Source organism: Anomaloglossus baeobatrachus, chromosome 1 (assembly GCF_048569485.1).
Source record: "Anomaloglossus baeobatrachus isolate aAnoBae1 chromosome 1, aAnoBae1.hap1, whole genome shotgun sequence".
Lineage (NCBI taxonomy): Eukaryota > Metazoa > Chordata > Amphibia > Anura > Aromobatidae > Anomaloglossus > Anomaloglossus baeobatrachus.
This window is the reverse complement of record NC_134353.1, coordinates 843,630,536-843,654,712: the sequence shown is the minus strand read 5'-3', so window position 1 is coordinate 843,654,712 and position 24,177 is coordinate 843,630,536. Positions and strand designations below refer to the sequence as shown.

At 48.5% G+C, this 24,177-nt stretch overlaps 1 protein-coding gene across 3 annotated transcripts in view; it reads right to left on the bottom strand.

The window, feature by feature from the left end:
* DHFR (dihydrofolate reductase) overlaps positions 1-24,177 on the bottom strand; it is a 73,580-nt gene that overhangs the window by 36,854 nt on the left and 12,549 nt on the right. For all 3 annotated transcript variants that reach the window (XM_075325146.1, XM_075325145.1, XM_075325144.1), the window contains exon 4: positions 3,797-3,923. In XM_075325146.1, coding sequence (XP_075181261.1) covers positions 3,797-3,923 — 127 coding nt within the window. The remainder of the gene's footprint in view (positions 1-3,796; positions 3,924-24,177) is intronic.

Below are 24,177 nucleotides of genomic sequence, written 5' to 3'. Positions count from 1 at the left end.
CGAGACTCACATCGCATCATCCGGCACGGTCGCTCTCTTCCAGACAAGAGTGTGCGGCTGTGCCGGATCATGCGATGCGAGATTCGTGCATCTCTCTCACGTGTGGCACTTGCCAAAGTGTCAGTTGCAGGCGCTCATAATTTTATATATTTTTTTTTTTTTTACTGACGTCCGTTTCTTTTATTTTGCCAAACTAATTTTTTTGTATTGGGGGGGGGGGGGGGGTGGGACTTGTTTCCAAAATCGGGTCACATGTGGGGGAGCGCCATTTTTTAGGCACCTCAGGGGGTCTCCAAATGCAACATGGCGTCTGCTAATAATTCCAACCAATTTTGCTGTGAAATGGCGCTCCTTCTCTTCTGAGCCCCGCTGTGCGCCCAAACAATCGATTTCCACCACATATGAGGTATCTGTGTACTCAGGAGAAATTGCACAATACGTTTTATGGTGCATTTTTTCCTGATACCCTTGTGAAAAAAAGCTACCTGTTTGAAAAACAATTTTGTGGTAAAACAAAATAAAAAATATTTTCACGGCTGAACATTACAAACTTTTGTGAAGCCTCCAGGGGTTTAAAGTACTCACTAAACAGCTAGATATATTCCATGAGGGCTCTAGTTTCCAAAATGGGGTCACTTGTGGGGGAGCTGCATTGTTTAGGCACCTCAGGGGGTCTTCAAACCAGACATGGCGTCCGCTAATGAGTGCAGCTAATTTTGCACTCAAAAATTCAAAATGGCTAACCTTGCCTTCCGAGCCCTGCTATGTGCCCAAACATTTGATTTCCACCACATATGAGGTATCGGTGTACTCAGGAGAAAATGCACAATACATTTTATGGTGCATTTTTCCTGATACCCTTGTGAAAATGCTAAATTTTATGGCTAAAGTAACATTTTTGTGTAAAAAAAGTAAAATTTTCATTTTTTCCTTCTACATTGGTTTGGTTGCTGTGAAGCTCCTAAAGGGTTAAACTTCTTGTATGTGGTTTTGAGCAGAGTGAGGGGTGCAGATTTTAGAATGGGGTCACTTTTGGGTATTTTCTGTCACCTAGGTTTCTCAAATCACTCAAAATGTGATGTGGTACCTAAAAAAATTTTTTGTAAATTTTGTTGGAAAAATGAGAAATTGCTGATGAACTTTGAACCCTTCTAACTTCCGAACGGAAAGAAATTTTGTTTCAAAAATTGCGCTGGTGTAAAGTAGACAAGTGGGAAAGTTTATTTAGTAACTAATTTTGTGTGACATCTCTCTCAGATTTATGGGCATAAAATTTCAAAAATTATGAAATTTTTGCCAAATTTCCGAAATTTTCACAAATAACTGCAAAACATATCGGCCTAAATTTACCACTGACCTGAAGTACAATATAACACGAAAAAACAATGTCAGAATCGCCAGGATCCGTGTAAGGCCCCTTTCACACGTCAGTGATTCTGGTACGTTTGTGCTTTTTTTTTTTTAAACGTACCAGAATCACTGACATACGCAGACCCATTATAATGAATGGGTCTGCTCACACGTCAGTGATTTTTCACTGCACGTGTCTCCGTGCGGCGTACCCGCGTGTGCGTGATTGCTGCACGGAGACATGTCCATTTTTTTCTGGCATCACTGATGTTCCACGGACCACGCAGTGGTGTGGTCCGTGAAACACGAGCCAGAAAAAAACGTGCATTTAAAATAAACATTTTAACTCACCCGGCGTCCAGCGATGTCCTCTGCAGCCCGTTCTCCCTGCTGCTTCTAAGCCGGCTGATTACTGTCGCGCATATTCACTATGCGCGACACAGCCGACCCGGAAGCAGCTGCTGCGGGGGTCACCGCCGGCCGGATGCTGCGTCGCGGGAGCGATCAGCACCATGGACAGCGGGAGCGGGCGCAGGTGAGTTGATTTCTAAGTGCAATCACGGGCCACGGATAACGGAGCCCGGATTGCACTCAGACAACCCACGTGTGCCGTGATTCACGGCACACGCAGGGACATGTGCGTGTTTTACACGCCAGTGAAAAACGTCACTGTTTTTCACTGACGTGTGAAACGGGCCTAAGCATTCCAGAGTTATAACCTGTCAAAGTGACACTGGTAAAAATTGCAAAAAATGGCCAGGTCTTTAACCCCTTCAGCCCTGGGGCACTTTCAGTTTTTGTTTTATTGCTCCCCTTCTTCCGTGAGCCGTAACTTTTTTATTTTTTCGTCAATCTTGCCATATGAGGGCTTGTTTTTTGAGGGACAAGTTGTACTTTTAAATGAAACCATAAGTTTTACCATATGGTGTACTGGAAAACAGCAAAAAAATTCCAAGTGTGGAAAAACTGCAAAAAAAAGTGTGATGGCACAATAGTTTTTGGGATGTTTTATCCACGGTGTTCACTATATGGTAAAAACTGATGTGTGGGTATGATGCCTGAGGTCGGTGCGAGTTTGCAGGCACCAAACATGTACAGGTTTACTTGTATCTAAGAGGTTAAAAAAAATTCCCAAGCTTGTCCAATAGAAGTGGCGTACGTTTTGCGCCATTTTCCAAAACCCGTAGAGTTCTCATTTTTTGGGATCTATGGCTCATTGACTGCTTATTTTTTGCGTCTCGAGCTGACGTTTCTAACGGTACCATTTTTGAGCAGATGCTACGTTTTGATCGCCTGTTATTGCATTTTGCGTAAAACTTGTGGCTACCAAAAAACGAAATTTTGGCGTTTGGTAAACGGCGTAGTGGCAAAAAAATTCCAATCAGATTAATTGATTTTATATTTTGATACATCGGGCATTTCTGAACGCGGTGATCCTAAATATGTGTATTTTTTTTTTTAACCCTTTAATTTTCAATAGGTGTAAAGGGGGGTGATTTGAACTTAGTTTTTTTTCTTTATTTTACTAGTCCCCCTAGGGGGCTATAGCGATCAGCAATCCGATCGCTCTGATCTGTCTGCTGATCACAGCTATACAGCTGTAAACAGCAGATACAATCACTTCCTGCTTTACTGGCCTCCGGGCCGGGTGAAAACGAAAGTGAAACGTCATAGCTGCAGGAGTCATCACATGACCCTGTGCTACCATGGCAACCACCGAAAGTCACGTGATCACTCACGTGACTTCCGGTGGGGGCGGCGGTAAGTGAAAATCTTCACCACGCATACATACATCTCGCTGCCAGACTTTGGCAGCGAGATGTAAGGGGTTAATGTTACGGGTGGAATGCGATTCCACTTGTAACATGCAGGCACACGTCAGCTGTTGAAAACAGCTGATATGTGTGCCGATCGCCGCCGCCTGCCCGCGGCAGGGAGCGGGGCTTAACGGGACACGCTCCATGACGGATAGATCAGTCCATGGTCGTGAAGGGGTTAAGGTGAAAACAGGCTGGGGACTGAAGGAGTTAATAATGGGGTTGTGCGAAGGAAAAAGTAATTTTTATTCTAAATCCTTATTTAGTGCCTTAATCAGGGCTGTGGAGTCGGAGCTCATTTTGGTGGAGTCGGAGTCGGTATAAAATGCACCGACTCCGACAATATATAATAAATTGGGGACAGCAGTGCAATGCAGAATGTGCTGAATATTTTACTAAATAACATTTAGTATAATTTAAGTGAAAAATGTATTGTAGTACAATGTGAACAATGTGCCAATCCAGGTCGCATCTGAATGGGGAGTAAAAAGTGAACCAGGAGTAGCTCGCAATTAAAACCTTATGTGGGAATGATGGGTTGATAAGGGTGCCGAGCCCTGGAGGTGGAAGGGGGTGACCATATGGAAAACAAGACTTTTATTAATGCTTACTAGTAGTAAATTACTTACTTTATAAAGGGAGCTGCCTCCAATGATCCAGATAAGATCGACTCGGTCTTTTAATTCCGGAGTATCTAAAAGTTCTAAAGCCTCATCCAGACTCCTGGAGAGATGGTGAGCTCCTTTTGGGGGTTCCCTGTAAAAGTTTGACATGAAGAAAGTTTTAATGGAATCATTTGGCTTAAAAATTCCAGGCACGATCACAGCAGTTTCATTATATGAAGGATAGAACAGAACAGTGGATTCAAAGTGTACAATGCAAAATAAAGTACACCCAGTCCTCGAGATTCTGAACATCTGACAAAGGGATTGTCCAAGTCTTTCCCAAAAGTCTGCGTCACTTTATGACTTGTGAAATCCTCACATCACATACAGTGCACACTGGGGATTTTCCAGTGCCTACGGTGAAATTGGGCCATCAAGTGACAGCAACTAGGTAATATGCAAAGTTCCAGTCACATTCCAACAAAACATGAGCAGCAATGGTGAATACAAACAAACTAAGCAAGGACACAAGTCTAGTTGGAATGTGGCTGGAGGATACATATTGCATACTTGAAATCACATGACCGCGCAGTCTCAAGTTTGTAAGTACGAGTTGTATGCCAGATGAAAAAAACAAAACAAAAAACACAAAAACTAAATACGCACATCAATGCTTACCTCTTTGGCTGCTGTCCAGTCCCATTCTTTTCTCCATCACAGGTCGTATCTCTGGCCCCTTCACTATAGGCCAGTACTTTTGGCCGCGTCCAGGACTCAGAGGTCAGTGCACATCATAAGGTCACAGTGCATGTTTGAAGGTTGTCACATCCAGACCTTACAACACACAGTGACCCCCGAGGACTGGACCTTTGGGTAAAAAATCATGGCGTCAAAGTCACAACATACACACGCATGAACAGAATCCTCACAATGTCCACCAAAGCCAGAAGTTCCGATCCAGAATGAAAGGTCCAAGGATTCCAGCATAATAGGCGGCAATCTGAAGATGCACCAAGGACCGTGAAGTGAGTATAAGGCTATTTCCTCTTTTACAGATTACAATTTTTACTCTGACGTCTGCAGAAACCCCAGAGCATCAGGTCACTTTTAGCTGCCTCCTGGCTTTCAAAAGCTGAAGCTATTAGAAGCTGAAAAAAAACGAACATATGTCGTTTTGACATCTCTGTGCATAGGTTAACAGGGTTGTTCTCACCTCAGATGCAGCTTATCATACAACAGCAAACCATGCTGTTTTCACTAGGACCACTGGTGAGCCTTCACTGATGCTCCGGGTGTCTCGCATTGGCTGTTGTGCTGACATCACCTCAACAGCCAATTGAGAGGCTTGTCCCCTTTAAAGTTGCAGAGGTCACTGATTGCCGGCTGCGCTGTCAACGTGAGGTCATCGGCGTAGTCCGTGTTAGGCCCCAGGAGCGGTGGCAGACACCCAGTAAAGGTGATTACTGAACAGTTTATGGTTTTTAACAAACTGCAGCCAGAGAAAAAAACTTAACTATAAATGAAGTGAAAATGCTTTGTAAGGTGAATTTCATATGTAATAAGTTTCAAAAAGACAAGTTGTGCACAAACCCTTAAAAGGAAATCTGTCACCAGGTTTTTGCCACCTAATCAGAGCAGCATGATGAAGGAAAAGAGACCCAGATTCCAGCTATCACTTACTTTGCTGCTTAGTGTAACTTTTATAAAATCAATGTTTAATTAGCAGATCCTTAGAGGACTACTTGGTGTGCTGCCAGGTAGTCCAACACATTCATGAACTCTGTATAACAGATCTTTTCTATATATCTTCTAAATAAACTTGAACATTTTAAAACTATGGATTTTTTGTGCTGGATCCAACCCAACCTTCTCTCGGATCACAATTGACCACAGCTTGGCCTGCCTGGCTGATCACGAACACTCCTAGCCCTGCAGCACAGTGAGTCACGGCAAGCTGGAGTTTTTCTACTTTCAATATTAACTGCTAGATCTGCAGCAGAAAAAGCAGGAATTTTACAAAGTGGCAGCAAACAGCTCAGTAAGGCTACTTTCACACATCCGGTTTGAGCCGTGCGGCTCAATCCGGCTGTGAAACCTATGCAACGGATGCGGTGAAAACACCGCATCCTTTGCATAAGTTGTTACATGCGGACGGTCCGGTTTTTTCCGGTTGCGGCACGCTACTGAGCATGCGCAGTGGAAAAAAACCGCATGCGGCGGCCGGATGCGGTTTTTTCCGCATCGCGCCGCATCCATAGGCATGCATTGAAAATGCGCCGCAGCGGCCGGATGCGGCGCGATGCGGTTTTTTTTGCCGGAGAAAAAAACGTTCCAGGGAACGTTCTATCCGGCCGCCGCATTTATTTATTTTGCCGCATCCGGAAAAAAACGGATGCACCGCAAAGCCATCAGGTACAATCCGGTTACAATGCAAGTCTATGGGGATAAACCGGATGCGATACCGGATCCGGTTTACCCGTTTTTTTCCGAATTGTACCTGATGGGAAAAAACTGATGTGTGAAAGTAGCCTAAGTGACACATTGCTGGAATCACAGTCTGTCTGTCAGATGACATAGCAAAAACCTGGTGACAGATTCCCTTTAAGGCTTCATTATGGTTCTGCTTTTAACTTTATCTAGGGGGCCGCATGGCACATGAAATACAGAATATAGTGTAGGACCCCCCTATTGAGATTTGCCATGACGTTGGCAGGGGTGGCTCAAAGAATTGATCAATTATTTGCTAAAAATCTCATTTATATTACAGTACAGTTGGAATAAATCTGTGAATTTGCACTTTTTATATGATGCATGCCATTTTCAAATCGTGCTGGCTCCCCTCTCTCCCAACATCCTATAGACAGACTGCAGTGCAGGGCCCTCTCCCCTCTGGACCAGTCTGTCATGGATAGTTTGTTCGCTGTAATTTCTATCTGTATTTTGATTATAACCACTTCTTGTGTACAGCATCGTGGAATCAACGGTGCTCTAAAAATAAAAACGGATTTCTCTCTCGCTAGGAATTGCAATTACTTAAAATGGTTACTGAAGTTTCAACAAACTTTTGCTCAAACTCACCAACACCAGCGATGCCAACCTGGGATGAACTGTGTGCTGGAGTAGAAGTGCCAAATACATTAAATAGCAATGTGTCGCTTAATGAGTATAGCACATCTTTGAACTATTCTGTTACCACCAGAAATACTACTTTAGTCAGGGACTTTTGTATGAAAGAAATCTGTCGGGTGCTTGGCCCCTTTTACTAGAGTAGGCAGAGCTGACTGGAACTAGCATAAATAATTTTGCACAAGTTCAAGTTGCGTGAAAATTTTACCACATTTCAAGCCATATCAAGGGGCCCTTTCCATAAAGGAATAGCAGAAATGAATATTAGAAAGGGTTTTACATTTGCAAGTCAATTTTTCCCCTCTTGAGTTCATCACACATTCTGGAAAAAACAAAAACCCAAAAGCATCTTGATCAAAATAAGAGACTGCCAGCAGATTGAGGCCTCCTAATATGCGCTATGGAGAGGGGAAGAGGAGCAAGTGATTTATTTGGTTTCACAGCTACAGTGCTCAGTATCACTGTGTAATCTTTGAAACTACTGCTGCATACTTCTGAACATATCCGTAAGAGAGGAAAAGGCAGGAAATTAGATATAGTTTGGTGAGGGACACACACACACACACACACACACACACACACACACACACACACCAAGTCAGAATGGTGAGAGAGTAGTGTTTTTAGTCATGAACATAGCTTTTATTGAAAACAAAAAAATCACCTGAAATTTGCACGTTTTAACGATCGCTGGGATGCCCCCGAAACCTGAACCTGAGAATAAAAAAGGTACCAGTCTATCCTCTGCACAATAGTGCGTCTGACCCCAGCTATGCTAGTAACTTCACTGTGGCCCCATTCACTTAAATAGATCCATGTTGTAATTCTTTTACACAGTTAAGAAATTAGGGTTATATTGTGAATGAAGCTTTTAAACTCCTATTCACAACTTAAATTAAAAACATATGACAAACTAATGGGGCATTTTTTTTTTTATTTTAAATATAAGCATTTTCAGCTAAAAACTGTAAATATTTCAGTTTGGGTTTCTATAAAAAAATTGCAGTTTGGTTTTTAAAGGGAAGGTATCGTCAAAAAAAAAAAAAATAAAAATTTCAATAACTGAAAAAATGTAAAGTAATAATGTTTAAATGTTTTGTTTAAATATTTGTTTTTAATTGTGCAAAATATAAAAAAAAAAATTAAAAAGTTTGATATTTTCCACTGTTAAACACTAGGGGGAGCAGCTTCCTTCTGAAATCCTACAGAAATCCTACTGTAGAAAAAGCTCACATTACAACTGCAGTAAAGTGGGCGGAGTCTGCTCTCCTGTGTGTGATGTCACACCTCCCCCTCCTAATCTGAGTGTTTACAACAGATAACAGAGAATGACATGTAGGGACACAGTGCAGAGCCATTTTGTTGGTGACCAGAAATGTCTAAAGTGTCACCAAGGACAGCAGGAGTATCACACAGGATAGGATTAGATACACGGCTCAGCAGACCGTATCACCGGTACACACACACACACACACGCAGTGGCGCGCACACACACACACACACGCAGTGGCACACACACAGTGGCACACACACACACACGCAGTGGCACACACACACACACGCAGTGGCACACACACACACACGCAGTGGCACACACACACACGCAGTGGCACACACACACACACGCAGTGGCACACACACACACACGCAGTGGCACACACACACACGCAGTGGCACACACACACGCAGTGGCACACACACACGCAGTGGCACACACACACGCAGTGGCACACACACACACACACACACAGTGGCACACACACACACACACACACACGCAGTGGCACACACACACACACACACACACACGCAGTGGCACACACACACACACACACGCAGTGGCACACACACACACACACACGCAGTGGCACACACACACACACACACGCAGTGGCACACACACACACACACACACGCAGTGGCACACACACACACACACACGCAGTGGCACACACACACGCAGTGGCACACACACACGCAGTGGCACACACACACGCAGTGGCACACACACGCAGTGGCACACACACACGCAGTGGCACACACACACGCAGTGGCACACACACACGCAGTGGCACACACACACACACACACAGTGGCACACACACACACACACACAGTGGCACACACACGCAGTGGCACACACACACACACACACACACACACACACACACGCAGTGGCACACACACACACACACACACACGCAGTGGCACACACACACACACACACGCAGTGGCACACACACACACACACACGCAGTGGCACACACACACACACACGCAGTGGCACACACACACACACACACGCAGTGGCACACACACACATGCAGTGACACACACACACACACACACAGTGGCACACACACACACACAGTGGCACACACACACACACAGTGGCACACACACACACACAGTGGCACACACACACACGCAGTGGCACACACACACACACACGCAGTGGCACACAAACACACGCAGTGGCACACACACACACGCAGTGGCACACACACACACGCAGTGGCACACACACACACACGCAGTGGCACACACACACACACGCAGTGGCACACACACACACACGCAGTGGCACACACACACACACGCAGTGGCACACACACACACACGCAGTGGCACACACACACACACGCAGTGGCACACACACACACACGCAGTGGCACACACACACACAGTATCACACACACACACACGCAGTATCACACACACACACACACACGCAGTATCACACACACACACACACGCAGTATCACACACACACGCAGTATCACACACACACGCAGTATCACACACACACGCAGTATCACACACACACGCAGTATCACACACACACGCAGTATCACACACACACGCAGTATCACACACACACGCAGTATCACACACACACGCAGTATCACACACACACGCAGTATCACACACACACGCAGTATTAGCGGCGGCTGGGTAGAGGGGAATGAGGGGGGGGGGGGTCAGACTAACGGCGGGGGGGAGAGGCGACAGCAGTAGCGGGGGCTGGGAGAGCAAAGCAATGCTCTGCCACACGCATGCACAAAATGCTCTGCCAGATGCGCGCGCGCACACACACACACACACACACACACACACACACAATGCTCTGCCACAGGCACATTGCTCTGCCAGCACACACACAAAATGCTCTGCCACACGCACAAGCACACAATGCTCTGCCAGCACACACACGCACAAGCACGCTCGCTGTGGCCGGGGAAGGAGGGGGGCCGTACACTGCTCAAACAGGCAGACAGGTGACAGGCCATGGTGGGAGAGTGTGGGGGTATTATCAGAGACGGTAGCATCGGCGGCAGGGGGAGGGGAACGGTACACTACTCCCCCCGGGCCGAACGGGTGACAGGGGGAAAAGTTCAGCACACAGCATGACCGCTGTGAGCTGCAGAAAGATGGCGCCGATCTTCTCCCTCTGCTGTGATCTGGACAGCCCAGGGGGCGCGTCCATTTCACAACAGGGAGCTCTCCTGTAATAAGCCTAGGGGTTGGATTCCGACTATCAGAGTCTATGCACAGGGGCTGCCATAAAGCAGTGAGTTACTGTTACACACACAGCAAATCCAGCATGGCAGCCTCCAGTAAAATTAGAATTAAATAAAAACTAAATAAGCAGTGATTTTAATTTTGTATTAAAAATACTTGATTTCATAATCACTATTTTTAATACAAAAATAAAAAAAACGCGACACCTCTTTAAAGGGAACCTGTCAGGTGCAATATGCACCCAGAACCATGAGCAGATCTGTGTGCATATTAGCGATTCCCAACTGTCCCTGTATACACTAGCATAGATATAATCCTTAGAAACACTTTTTCTAAAGATCTCTATGTTATATGCTAATGAGCTCGGGAACTAGTCCTAAGGGTATTTGTTCCCTTAGCTAGTTGTTCCGCATAGCATGGTAGCACACCCTTGTGGGCGTACTAACATGCCAATGAATGCGCACATACCTCACTTCTTCATGGCGGCCGGAGGAGGATGGATACGCTCTGCTCAGGATCCAAAATATCCAGGACTTCCGATCATGCGCACTAAACGGATGCTGGATGGAAGCTTCCCAGCCTCAGTGAGGTACAGTGCGCGTGATCGGAAGTGCTGCGGACTCCGGATCATGTGCAGAGCGCATCAATCCTCCGCCAATTGCCATCAAGACTGAGGTATGTGCGCGTCACTGCCCATTCATTAGCATGTTAGTATGCCCACAGTGGTGTACTACCATGCTTGTGGGCCGACTAGTTAAGGAAACAAACTCCCTCAGGACTAGTCCACACGCTCAATAGCATAGAATATATGATCTTTAGAGATACTTTTTCTAAAGATCTGTTTATTTATGCTAGTATATAAAAGGGGACTGGTAGGCAGGATTCATATATGCACCCAGAACTGCTCATGGTTCTGGGAGCATATTGCACCTGAAAGGTTCCCTTTAAGGCTAAGTTCACATTTCCGCTAAAATCTATCAGTCACAATCCACTGCTCTTGTAAACAACGGAATCCGTTTAGCGGATTCCGCTGCTCCCATAGACTTGTATGAGCAGCGGATTGTGACTGATGATGCTGCGTTGCACCCTCCGCCCGACTGATCAGTCGTGGAACGACTGACCGCCGGGCGGGGGGAACGCAGCATGTAACGTTTTTTGAGCAGCGAGATCCGTCGGATTTCGCTGCGCATGCTCTCTGGCTCCCTGCACACGTCACCAGCTTTGGTTGGTTACCCGATATTTACCCTGGTTACGGTGCAAGGAGCCAGCGCTAAGCGGTGTAGGCCCGTAAACAAGGTAAATATCGGGTAACCAAGGTAAACATCGGGTGCTTTGCTGTTACCCGATATTTAGGCTGGTTACGTGTGCAGGGAGGCCGACACTTCCCCGCTCGGCCCCGCCCCCTCCCGCACTCCGCACATGTATGTACACACACACACACACACACACACACACACACACACACGTCCCCAGCCATGCAGACAAGCACTGCCACTGACACCCTCGTCTGGCCCCGCCCCTGCTCGGCTCCGCCCCCTCCCGCACTTTGCATGTGCACACACATACATACATGCACATACACACACTCACTCACACATACACTCACCTGTCCCCAGCCATGCAGACCGCAGCACTTCCACTGACATCCTCAGCGCCTGGCCCCGCCCCCCGCTCGGCTCCGCCCCCTCCCGCACTTTGCATGTGCACACACATACATACACACACTCACTCACCTGTCCTGCAGTCCCTGCGGCACTGACGTCCTCAGTGCCACGGCCCCGCTCGGCTCCCCTCCCCCCCGAACTCCGCCCCCCCGCACACAACGGAATCCGACAAAGAATTCTGTTCTTTGTCTTCCGTTGTACAGCGTTGAACAGCGCATCAGTCACATGCGTCAAGCGACGCATGTGACTGATACAAAACAACGGAAATGTGAACTTAGCCTAAGGCTGTTAGTTTGCCTTAACATTGATGATCGCAGAATGCGATAAATTATAGAGCATTTATAAGGGCACACTCACACTGGCCGACAGGGGCCATAAACAACCAAGCAGCTACACGCAAGTAGATCGGCAGTCATTTAATGGCCTGTCTATACACTAGACTTCAGGTCCCAGACAAGGCATAATAAAGGTTATTCAATCTTGCTGAGATTTAACCTAGCTAGGTTGAAGCAAAAGCAATTCTCAGACAAGTCATGAACCAAAAACATTTGAGCAGTTTCATTGTGACTTGCCATAGTGCATCTACCTTAGAGCTGTGATTTGGCTTATGCAGGTAGTAACTTGACCCCACTAGTAATTGTAAACGTCAGCCTAAATGTGAATTGCCACCTTAGTAGCACATGACCCGGTAGCCTTAGCCTTGTCCTTCTAATGCTAAATTCCAGACCATGATAATTGCGTGCTGGGTGGTACAGTTGGCAAAGATACAATGCCCTGGAAGTATTGTGCATGGAGGCCATTTGTAACGCCCTTAACAACGTCCCTGCACTATCCTGCCCCATTTTCCTGAAGGGGACACCGTCACACTAACCTTCATGGCAGCTCAGTTGTGGCTGCCCAGTCTCCTGGTGCAGACTCCTGTGACCTACACACACTGCATAAGCCTCGTGGGAGCACTCTTGGGGTGCGGAAGTGCAGTTTTTCTTGAAGGGCCAGCACGCCCTAACCCAGAAGTGTCTCAGCCTATGGCTGAAAGGAATCAGGTATTTAAGACACCCTCCCCCTTATGGGAAGTGCCTGGGCAATGTGGTCTAGTCCTAGAGACGCATTGCTAGTTGCGCAGGTCCCTTACCTACATACTGCTGTGTTCCTTACATCTGTCTTTTTCGTAGTCCCAGCTACATCATTCGATTATCGGCCCAACCCACTATCCTGCCCACCACTGTTGCATCAAATCACATCAGCCAAGCCTGCTATCCCTGCTGCTGCTGCTGCATCATACCACATCAGCCAGCACTGCTTCACTGTACCGTATTGGTCTTACCTTGCTGTACTGGCCGCTGCTACATTGTACCCTATTGGCCGTACCTGCTGCACCAGTTGCATTTGCCTTATTAGAGGCTTTCAGTATCCATAACTCTAGGGCTAGCTGTAGCAGCACCGTGTCTCCGAGTGACACCAGGTTTCTACCTGCAGCGCAAATCCACCCTCACCATCAGAGGCTCTGGTGAAAACCTGGTGTGGGTCAGTCACGCCCCTCAGGTATCCTGTGTGCTGTGGCGCAGTGGGTCCACTTCCTGCTCGCACGTGCCAGCATTACGCCATTATTAAGATCTGTGCATGGTACTCTGCTTTGCATGACTGCCTGTGCAAATGAGCATAGTAACATTACACATCTTTTTTTAGATTAGTATAAAGACAACTAGAATGGATTGAGCTTAACATCACTGCTGGCAAAAAGGGTAAAACAAGTCCTCAAAAATAAGTATAGAGTGTACAGCTCAAATTCAAGAGGTTGAACTGTGGTGTCTAGAGCAATGGCATCACGTGTCTTATCTATTAGCCGGAATTTTACTAAACTGCCAGATATGTCCTTTATCCATTGTACAACTCCACATTTTCTTCAGCGTTACTATGGAGATAGTATATGGGTAATCATTTTTACAGCTGGTATACAGAACACAGTCAAGGCCGCACGTGGCTGTTCATACTGTAGTAGCTGGCAATAATGCATCCTGAATACAGAAGGCTGAACTTTCCTCTGTTTCTGCCGGCGTGCAGCCGATCAATAACTTCACAGAAACGCAAATCTTTACTCCTGAATGATGTTGAAGGGTATAAGCCTAAAGTATAAAAACCACATGGGGTCCCTTATGGCAATTTAGAAATGAAGGGAATTTTGTTTACTTACCGTAAATTCCTTTTCTTCTAGCTCCAATTGGGAGACCCAGACAATTGGGTGTATAGCTACTGCCTCCGGAGGCCACACAAAGTATTACACTCAAAAGTGTAAGGCCCCTCCCCTTCTGGCTATACACCCCCAGTGGGATCACTGGCTCATCAGTTTTAGTGCCAAAGCAAGAAGGAGGAAAGCCAATAACAGGTTTAAGGACCAATTCAATCCGAGGAACATCGGAGAACTGAAACCATTCCACATGAACAACATGTGTACCCGAAAAACCGAAAAAACCCCCGAGAAAACAGGGCGGGTGCTGGGTCTCCCAATTGGAGCTAGAAGAAAAGGAATTTACGGTAAGTAAACAAAATTCCCTTCTTCTTTGTCGCTCCATTGGGAGACCCAGACAATTGGGATGTCCAAAAGCAATCCCTGGGTGGGTAAAAGAATACCTCATGATAGGGCCGTCAAACGGCCTTCTCCTACAGGTGGCCAACCGCCGCCTGAATGACTTATCTACCTAGGCTGGCGTCTGCCGAAGCATAGGTATGCATCTGATAATGCCTGGTAAAAGTAAGTAGACTCGACCAGGTGGGTGCCTGACACACCTGCTGAGCCGTAGCCTGGTGCCGTAATGCCCAGGACGCACCCACGGCTCTGGTAGAATGGGCCTTCAGCCCTGAAGGAACCGGAAGCCCAGTAGAACTGTAGGTTTCAAGAATTGGTTCCTCGATCCTCCGAGCCAGGGTGGATCTGGAAGCTTGCGACTCTTTACGCCGACCAGCGACAAGGACAAAGAGTGCATCCGTGTAGAACCTGAGTGCTCTCACCAGATCCAACAGCTGCAAATCTTTCTGAAGTTGGTGGACTGGATGAGGACACAAAGAAGGTGAGGTGATATCTTGATTGAGATGAGAGTGGGATACCACCTTAGGGAGAAATCCCGGAATCGGGCGCAGAACTACCTTGTCCTGGTAAAGGACCAGGAAGTAAGATTTGTATGAGAGCGTTACTAGCTCGAAAACTTCTCCTAAGAGCCGTGACCGTACTAGAGAGGCCACTTCCCGTGAAAGGTGGGAAAGGGAAACATCTTTCCTAGGCTCGAAAGGCGGCTTCTGAAGAGCAATTAGAACCTTGTTCAGATCCCAGGGCTCTAACGGCCGCTTGTACGGAGTGCTGAGAAGACAAACTCCCTGCAGGAACGTGCGTACCTGCGGAAGTCGTGCTAGGCGTTTCTGAAAAAATACAGATAGCGCTGAGACTTGTCCCGAGAGGGAGCTGAGCGACAACCCATTTTCCAACCTAGATTGCAGGAAGGAAGGAAACATAGACGATGGAACCGGCTAGGGAGAAACCCCTTGAGCCGAGTACCCAGATAAGAATATCTTCCACATCCTGTGGTCAATCTTGGCGGACGTTGGTATCCTAGTCTGTCCCATGGTGGCAACCACGTCCTGAGATAATCCTGAAGACGCAAGGCTCCAGGACTCAATGCCACACCGTCAGGTTGAGGGTCGCAGAATTCAAATGGAAAAATGGCCCTTGAGACAGCAAGTCTGATCGGTCTGGTAGTGCCTCCGGTTGGCCCACCGTGAGGTACCACCGATTCGAGTACCACGTCATCCTCGGCCAATGGAGCGACGAGGATGGCGCGGCGGCAGTCGGCCCTGAACTTGCGCCGCACTCTGGGCAACAATGCCAGCGGCGTGACCCATAAGGTAGCTAGAACTGCGACCAATGCTGAACTAAGGCGTTCGCCGCCAGAGATCGAAGATTGTGAGACCGTGCCATGAAGCCGGGACGATGTTGTTGTGCCGTGACGCCATTAGGTCGACGTTCGGCATCTGTCAGCGGCGACAGATCTTGAGGAGACCATACCCCTGCGTCCATACCCTGGCGACTGAGGAAGTCTGCTTCCCAGTCTTCCCCTGGGATGTGACTGTTTCCCCTGTTTTCCAGAACATTGATCTGAAGGTTGGATTATTTCTGAGTCCAAGTACCTTGAGCCCTGTGGTGGAGAAAAACTGCTCCCCACCCTGATAGACTCACGTCTGTCGTAACTACCACCCAGGATGGGAGTAGGAAGGACCTTCCTTTTGATCATGAGGTGGGAAGAAGTCACCACCGGAGAGATTCTTTGGCCGCCTGAGAAAGGGAGACGTCTCTGTCGAGGGACGTCGACTCCCCCTCCCATTGGCGGAGAATGTCCAATTGTAGTGGACGCAGAGGAAACTGCGCGAAAGGGACTGCCTCCATTGCTATCATCTTACATGGGAAGTGCATGAGGCGTCTCAATGTGTGCGACTGGTCCTTAAAGGAGAGATTGCGGCCTTGTCTGTAGTGAACGCTGTTGATTTAGCGTAAGCTTCACTATCGCTGAGAGAGTATGAAACTCCATGCCTAGATATGGTAGCGATTGGGTCAGGGTCGGATCTGACATTGAAAAGTTGATGATCCACCCAAAACTCTGGAGAGTCTCCAGCGCAACATACGGGCAGTGTTCCCTAAGAGGGTGCCTTGACCAGGAAATCGTCCAAATACGGGATCACAGAGTGACCTTGAGAGTGCAGAACTGTCACTACTGCTGCCATGAACTTGGCGAAGACCCGTGGGGCTGTCGCCAGCAGGAAGGAAGAGTTACGAACAGAAGGTGTTCGTCTCCTATAACGAAGCGCAGAAACGCTGGTGCTCTGGATCAATCGGCACGTGGACATAAGCATCCTGTCTATTGATGCTAGGAAACCTCCTTGGGACATTGAGGCGATGACGGAGCGGAGTATTCCATCCAGAACCGCCTGGTGCTCACGAGCTTGTTGAGCAGTTTTAGATCCGTCCTTTTTTGGCACCCGAAATAATTTGGGGCAAAAACCGTGACCTTGGTCCTGAAGAGAAACGGAGTCACCACTCCTTCTGCCTATAAAGTGCACATCGTTTGCAGAAGCGCAACGGCTCGGCCGGGAGGTGGAGAAGTTCTGAAGAATCGAGTTGGAGGACGAACTAAACTCTATCCTGTACCCGTGAGACAGAATGTCTCTCCCCCAACGGCCATTGACCTATGGCAGTTAAATATCGCCAAGGCGGGAGAGCCTGCTACCGAGCGCGGATGCGAAGAGAGGAGGCTGCAAGTCCTGAGGAAGCCGCCTTGGAAGCGGGTTTTCAGACTGTCTGTTTTGGGCGTGACTGAGCCCGCCACGAATCTGAGCTCCTCTGATCTTTTTGAGTCCTTTTTGGACGAGGAGACCCCTGCTCTGTTGGGGTTTGTTTGTCTGGGCTGAGGTAAGGATGAATCTTTACCCTTGGAGTGTTTAATGATTTCATCCAAACGCCCACCAAACAGTCGGTCCGCAGAAAAAAACAAACTGGTTAAGCACTTTTTTGGAAGCAGAATCTGCCTTCCATTCACTTAACGACCAGGGTCTGCGTAAAAACACGGAGTGAGCGGACGCCACTGTCGTACGGCTCGTAGAGTGTAGGACAGCCGTAATCGCGTAAGACGCAAATGCAAACATTTGAGAGGTTAAGGATGCCACCTGCGGTACAGATGTACGTGTGACCGTGTCCATCTGTGTAAGACAAGCTGAAATAGCTTGGAGTGCCTCTATGGCTACGAATGCTGGAGCCAACGGCGCGCCTACAGCCTCATAGGTGGATTTCGACCAGAGATCCATCTGTCTGTCAGCGGCATCTGTAAGTGGAGCCCCATCTTCCACTGCAACTATGGATCTAGCCACAAGCCTGGAGATTGGAGGATGTCCCTTGGGACACTGGGTCCAGCCCTTGACCACGTCAGGGGCAGGGATAACGTGTATCTTAAGCCGCTTGGAGAAGCGCTTATCTGGATAAGCGTGGTGTTTTTGGACTATCTCTCTGAAGGCAGAGTGGTCCAGAAAAATACCTAATTTACGCTTGGGATACCTGAAATAGAATTTCTCCTGCCGTACAGCTGGCTCCTTCACAGGAGGAGCTGAGGGAGAAATGACCAACATTCTATTGATGGACGCTATAAGATAATACACTATGGCGTCACCATCAGGTGTACCGAGATTGAGAGCGGTCTCAGGATAAGACTCCTGAGCAGCTATCTCCGCCTCAGCACCCAGAGAGTCCTCCTGCGGGACCCTGACCAGTGCGATGAAACTGAGGGCCGCTCAGCGAGCCCGCTTAGGCTGTCTGGGACTGTCGTCCGTGTCAGAGCCGTGACTCTGGGATGCACGTGACACCCCCGGAGCTGTAATTGTTCATACTGAGGGGGACCATGGATCAATGATTCAACAGTGCTCATGGTGTGAGAGACTTGTCTGGACTGCAAGGCTTCCAGTATCACAGCCATAGTCTCAGAAAATCTGTCAGTAAACACTGCAGACTTCATCCCCATCCTCTGGATCATTAGCAGAGACTCCGGCTGAGTTGCATACAATGGGGGTGTATGTAACCTGCCGGCCATATAGCCGTACCTGCTGTACCGGCTGCATGGAAAACATGTGCTTCTGCACCTCTGTTTTCCACAGACAGTATGCTGTAATCTCCTCCGCACAATAAGGAGGATATATACAAAAGTACGACCAAAACAGTGCAATGCATAGCGTAGAAGCATATATCTCAATGCACTTCGGCACTAGTGGGGTTAGCACCACAAGTGCTGTTTAACGCCTGCTCACAGCGATTGTGTGAACCTCAGAATCCCTGTCAGGGTCTTCCCACACTTGTCTGTTTTATCGCTATAGAAAGAACTGACAATAATGGCTGCCGGCGTCCTGTGTTAGAGAAGGAAGCCGTGGGCGTGCTTGAGAAAGTGCGGGAATCCGGTTTCACAGTGCACACAGTGAGAGGGGTGGAGTATGCAAAACATACTCCAGCTCTCAGGGCTGCCGTGATGTGCAGCGTCACGCCCCTACCCTGACTGGCAGGCCTGTGGGCGTTAACGAACGAACTAGGCCGCAAAAGCCGGGGACTCGATTTATAAGCGCGGCCGCCGTAAAAGCGCGGCCAGCGCGGAAGTCCCCGGCGCACCACAAGTCCCAGCCGCGTCGCAGTCCCAGCGGCCGGCGCGACCGTTCTACATAAGTCTGCCCACTCAGCTAAGCTGAAGTGAGACAATGGCACAAGCGCAGCAGCGCTGATGTCCCCGGCGCACTAACACACCCAGCAATGCTGCGGTGTGCGTGCGAAATGCACGGGGACACAGAGTACCTTGAGGAAGCAGGGCCTGTCCCTGATGATACTCCGCTCCATATCCAGCGTCTTCTCCAGGGGCTGCAGATGGAGCACGGTCTCAGTGCCTGGAGACCGTTAAAATCCCACTTCGCCCAGAGCCCTGTAACAGGGATGGGGAAGGAATCAGCATGTGGGCTCCAGCCTCTGTACCCGCAATGGGTACCTCAACCTTAACAAACACCTCCGACATAAAGTGGGGTGAGAAGGGAGCATGCTGGGGGCCCTGTATGGGCTCTCTTGTCTTCCATCCGAAATAGTCAGCAGCTACTGCTGACTAAATAGTGGAGCTATGCGTGCATGTCTGACCTCCTTGCACAAAGCATGAAAACTGATGAGCCAGTGATCCCACTGGGGGTGTATAGCCAGAAGGGGAGGGGCCTTACACTTTTGAGTGTAATACTTTGTGTGGCCTCCGGAGGCAATAGCTATACACCCAATTGTCTGGGTCTCCCAATGGAGCGACAAAGAAATACATTGTTTTCCCAGTTACAATAGTTCTCAGTAGTAACTGGGAAAACACACAAACTCCCCAACATCAGGTTTATGATGGGCGATTGAGATGATCCATATTTTCCTTTGCGTGGCTTTCTAATTACAACAAGCAAGACCAAATCCTAAACCTACCACAATGAGGAGTCCAGCAAAAAGATTAACATCAACAGAAACTAAAGTCAAATGAAGTCTAAAGTTTCATATTTGTCTCATTAAAGGGAATGTGACAGTAGGATTTCACCCCTTAGGCTACTTTCACACATCCGGTTTGAGCCCTGCGGCTCAATCCGGCTGTGAAAACTATGCAACGGATGCGGTGAAAACACCGCATCCTTTGCATAAGTTTTTACATGCGGCCGGTCCGGTTTTTTCCGGTTGCGGCATGCTACTGAGCATGCGCAGTGGAAAATACCGCATGCGGCGACCGGATGCGTTTTTTTCCGCATCGCGCCGCATCCGGCCTCCATAGGGATGCATTGAAAAATGCGCTGCAGCGGCCGGATGCGGCGCGATGCGGTGTTTTTTGCCGGAGCAAAAAACGTTGCAGGGTACGTTCGATCCGGCCGCCGCATCGGCTACATCTGCCGCATGCGGCAAAAACCGGACCGAACGCAAGCCCCTGCGGCACAATGCGGCACTAATGTAAGTCAATGCAAAAAAACCCGCAATCGGCGTTAGAAAAGCCGGTTGCGGTTTTTCTGCAGAACGCCGTATTGTGCCGCAGAGCAAAAATCCGGATGTGTGAAAGTAGCCTTACCTGTTTATATGCCCACGAAGGTCTTATCTCCATCCAAGGTCTCCATCCTTATCCTTAGCTAGCCAATTTCTCAGCAAGCTAAATAAATATGCACAAGGCTGAAGTGCTGTCAGCATGCGTTTTAACAGTTACTACTGATAACTATTGTAACTTAATGTACACTGTGTGCAGAATTATTAGGCAAATAAGTATTTTGATCACATGATACTTTATACATGTTGTCCTACTCCACGCTGTATAGGCTTGAGAGCCAACTACCAATTAAGTAAATCAGGTGATGTGCATCTCTAATGAGGAGGGGTGTGGTGTAATGACATCAACACCCTATATAGGGTGTGCTTAATTATTAGGCAACTTCCTTTTCTTGGCAAAATGGGTCAGAAGAGATATTTGACAGGCTCTGAAAAGTCCAAAATTGTGAGATGTCTTGCAGAGGGATGCAGCAGTCTTGAAATTGCCAATCTTTTGAAGTCTGATCACCAATCAAGCGTTTCATGGCAAATAGCCAACAGGGTTGCAAGAAGCGTGTCGGGCAAAAAAAAGCACAAAATAACTGCCCATGAATTGAGGGAAATCAAGCGTGAAACTGCCAAGATGCCATTTGCCACAAGTTTGGCCATATTTCAGAGCTGTAACATTACTGGAGTATCAAAAAGCACAAGGTGTGCCATACTCAGGGACATGGCCAAGGTAAGGAAGGCTGAAAATAAGAATTATTCTTACCGATAATTCGGTTTCTAGGACCTTCCACGACAGCATAGGAGGTTGTCTCTCCACGCCCTAATTGGGACAGGAAGTTCAAGAGGTTTAAAAGGACCCTCCCACCTCCCACAGCCAGTGTCTTACAAAGAATCCATAGCATATGAGAAGTACTACACATTCAGGAATATATGAATACATAGGGGAGGGAATTACCTGCTGTCGTGGAAGGTCCTAGAAACCGAATTATCGGTAAGAATAATTCTTATTTCTCTAGTCCCTTCCACGACAGCATAGGAGGAATACCAAAGAATTGATACCTAGGGGGGGACCACAGCCTGCAGGACTTTCCTGCCAAAGGCCAACTCCCTGTTGGAATCCAGATCCAGACGATAATGCTTCGTGAAGGTATGGAGCGAAGACCACGTAGCCGCCTTGCAGATCTGCTCAGGGGATGCCCCTGCCCGTTCGGCCCAGGAGGCAGAGGTAGCCCTGGTGGAGTGCGCCGTGAATCCAGTAGGTGGAGAGAGATGCTGAGCGAGGTATGCATCTCTAATTGCCCGCACAATCCAGTTGGCGACGGTACTCTTGGCCACCTTCTTGCCCTTATTGCGGCCAAAGGGCTGGATGAACAGGTTAGAATCAAGGCGCCAAGAAGCAGTAACCTCTAGGTAGTGCAACACTATCCGACGGACATCCAAAGAATGAAACACTTCCTCACCCGGAGTCCGAGGATTCTGACAGAAGGAAGGCAGGACGATGGACTGCGAACGGTGAAAATCCGAAACCACCTTGGGAAGGAAGGAAGGGTCCAGCTGAAAAACAATGCTGTCATCTCTGATGGTCAGGTAAGGTTCCCTAACAGACAAAGCCTGAAGTTCGCCGACTCTGCGAGCAGATGTAATAGCCACAAGAAAAGCAGTCTTGTGAGAAAGGGAACGAATGTTACAAGAGCACAGAGGTTCAAACGGAGACTGAGATAGTCCTGTAAGGACCACATTGAGATCCCAGCGAGGCGTCAGGACCCTCTGACGTGGACAGAGTCTACCAGCGGACACAAAGAACCGACGGATCCAACGATGATCTGCCAGAGCCGTGTCAAAGACCGCACTGAGTGCTGACACCTGAACTTTCAGGGTGCTAGGCCTAAGACCTAAGTCTAAACCACTCTGTAGAAAGTCCAGAATCTGCGCAATATTAGGCCGAAGAGGGTCAGGAGGCCGAGAACCACACCAGGAGGAAAATCTCTTCCAGATTTTGTTGTATATACTATTAGTCACAGGTTTACGGTTCTTCTGTAGCGTAGCCACAACTTTGTCAGAAAGCCCTTGGGCCTTCAGTGCCCGGGCCTCAGAAGCCAGGCAGCCAAGTTGAGTTTCTGGGGAGCCGGATGGAAAATCGGACCCTGTGACAGTAAGCTGGGGTCCGAAACTAAGAGGACTGGGCCGTCGATTCCTAGCGTCATGACCAGGCTGTACCAACTCCTCCGGGGCCACAGAGGGGCTACCAGTATAGTTGGGACCCCCTCGTCTCTGATCTTCCTCAGGGCCCGTGCGAGAAGAGGAAGAGGGGGGGGGAACGCGTAAGCGAGGCGAAAGGACCAACTGTGGCAGAAAGCATCTACCCCTAACGCCTCGTCCCTTGGGTTCAGGGAGAAATATGTTGCGACCTTGCGATTCCCTGCCGAGGCAAAGAGGTCCACCTCTGGTGCACCCCACCTTGCCACTAGAGAGCAGAACACCGCCTGATCCAGGCTCCATTCCCCTGGATGAACATCCCGACGACTCAGGAAATCCGCCTGAAGATTGAGGGAGCCCTTCAGATGGACCGCAGAAAGGGAGAGCAGAGATTGTTCTGCCCATTGAAAGATTCGGGAGGATACTGACTTCAGGGCGCCTGAGCGGGTACTGCCCTGATGGCGGAGATGTGCCACTGTTGTGACATTGTCCGAATATACCAGGACGTGAGAGTCTCGGGAGCTGACGTAAGGACTCCAGACCCCTTGAAATGGGGAATTTGCCACCATTGCCCCCCATCCTCGTAGGCTTGCATCTGTGGTCAGTGTAACCAGGGGTTTCTGAGTCCAGGCAACCCCCACCCGCAGGTTGGCGGGCTTCAGCCACCAGAGAAGGGATGAGGAGACGGACTCCGAGAGGCGAAACCTTCTGTTTAGGGATGACGGGAGTCTGTCCCAATGTGTCAGGATATGATCCTGGAGACACCGAGAATGGGCCTGAGCCCACCTGACTGAAGGAATGCAGGATGTCATGGAACCCAGAGCTGACATAGCCGCTCGAAGCGCCGGGCGAGCCTGCCTGCGAAGCTTTGATATTTTGGCTAACAGAGCTATCCTGTGGCCCTCTGGGAGAAAAGATGCCTGTCTGTCGGAGTCCAGCAGCACTCCGAGAAACTGCCGAGTGGAGGAGGGGGTTAACTATGATTTTTTGAGATTGGGAATCCATCCCAGAGACCGAAGGATTCCCAAAGACTTTTCCACATGGCTCCGGAGGGTTGGAGCAGATGGAGCCATGAGAAGAAAGTAGTCCAAATATGGGACCAGACAGATACCCTGCAATCTTATGAAGGCGACCACCTCTGCCATGATCTTGGAAAAGATCCTTGGAGCTGAGGAGATCCCGAAGGGAAGTACATTGAATTGGAAATGAAGTACTTCCTCCCCGTGAAGCACCGCAAACCTGAGGTATTGCCTGTGTCCCGGATGGACGGGTACGTGGAAGTAGGAGTCTTTCAGATC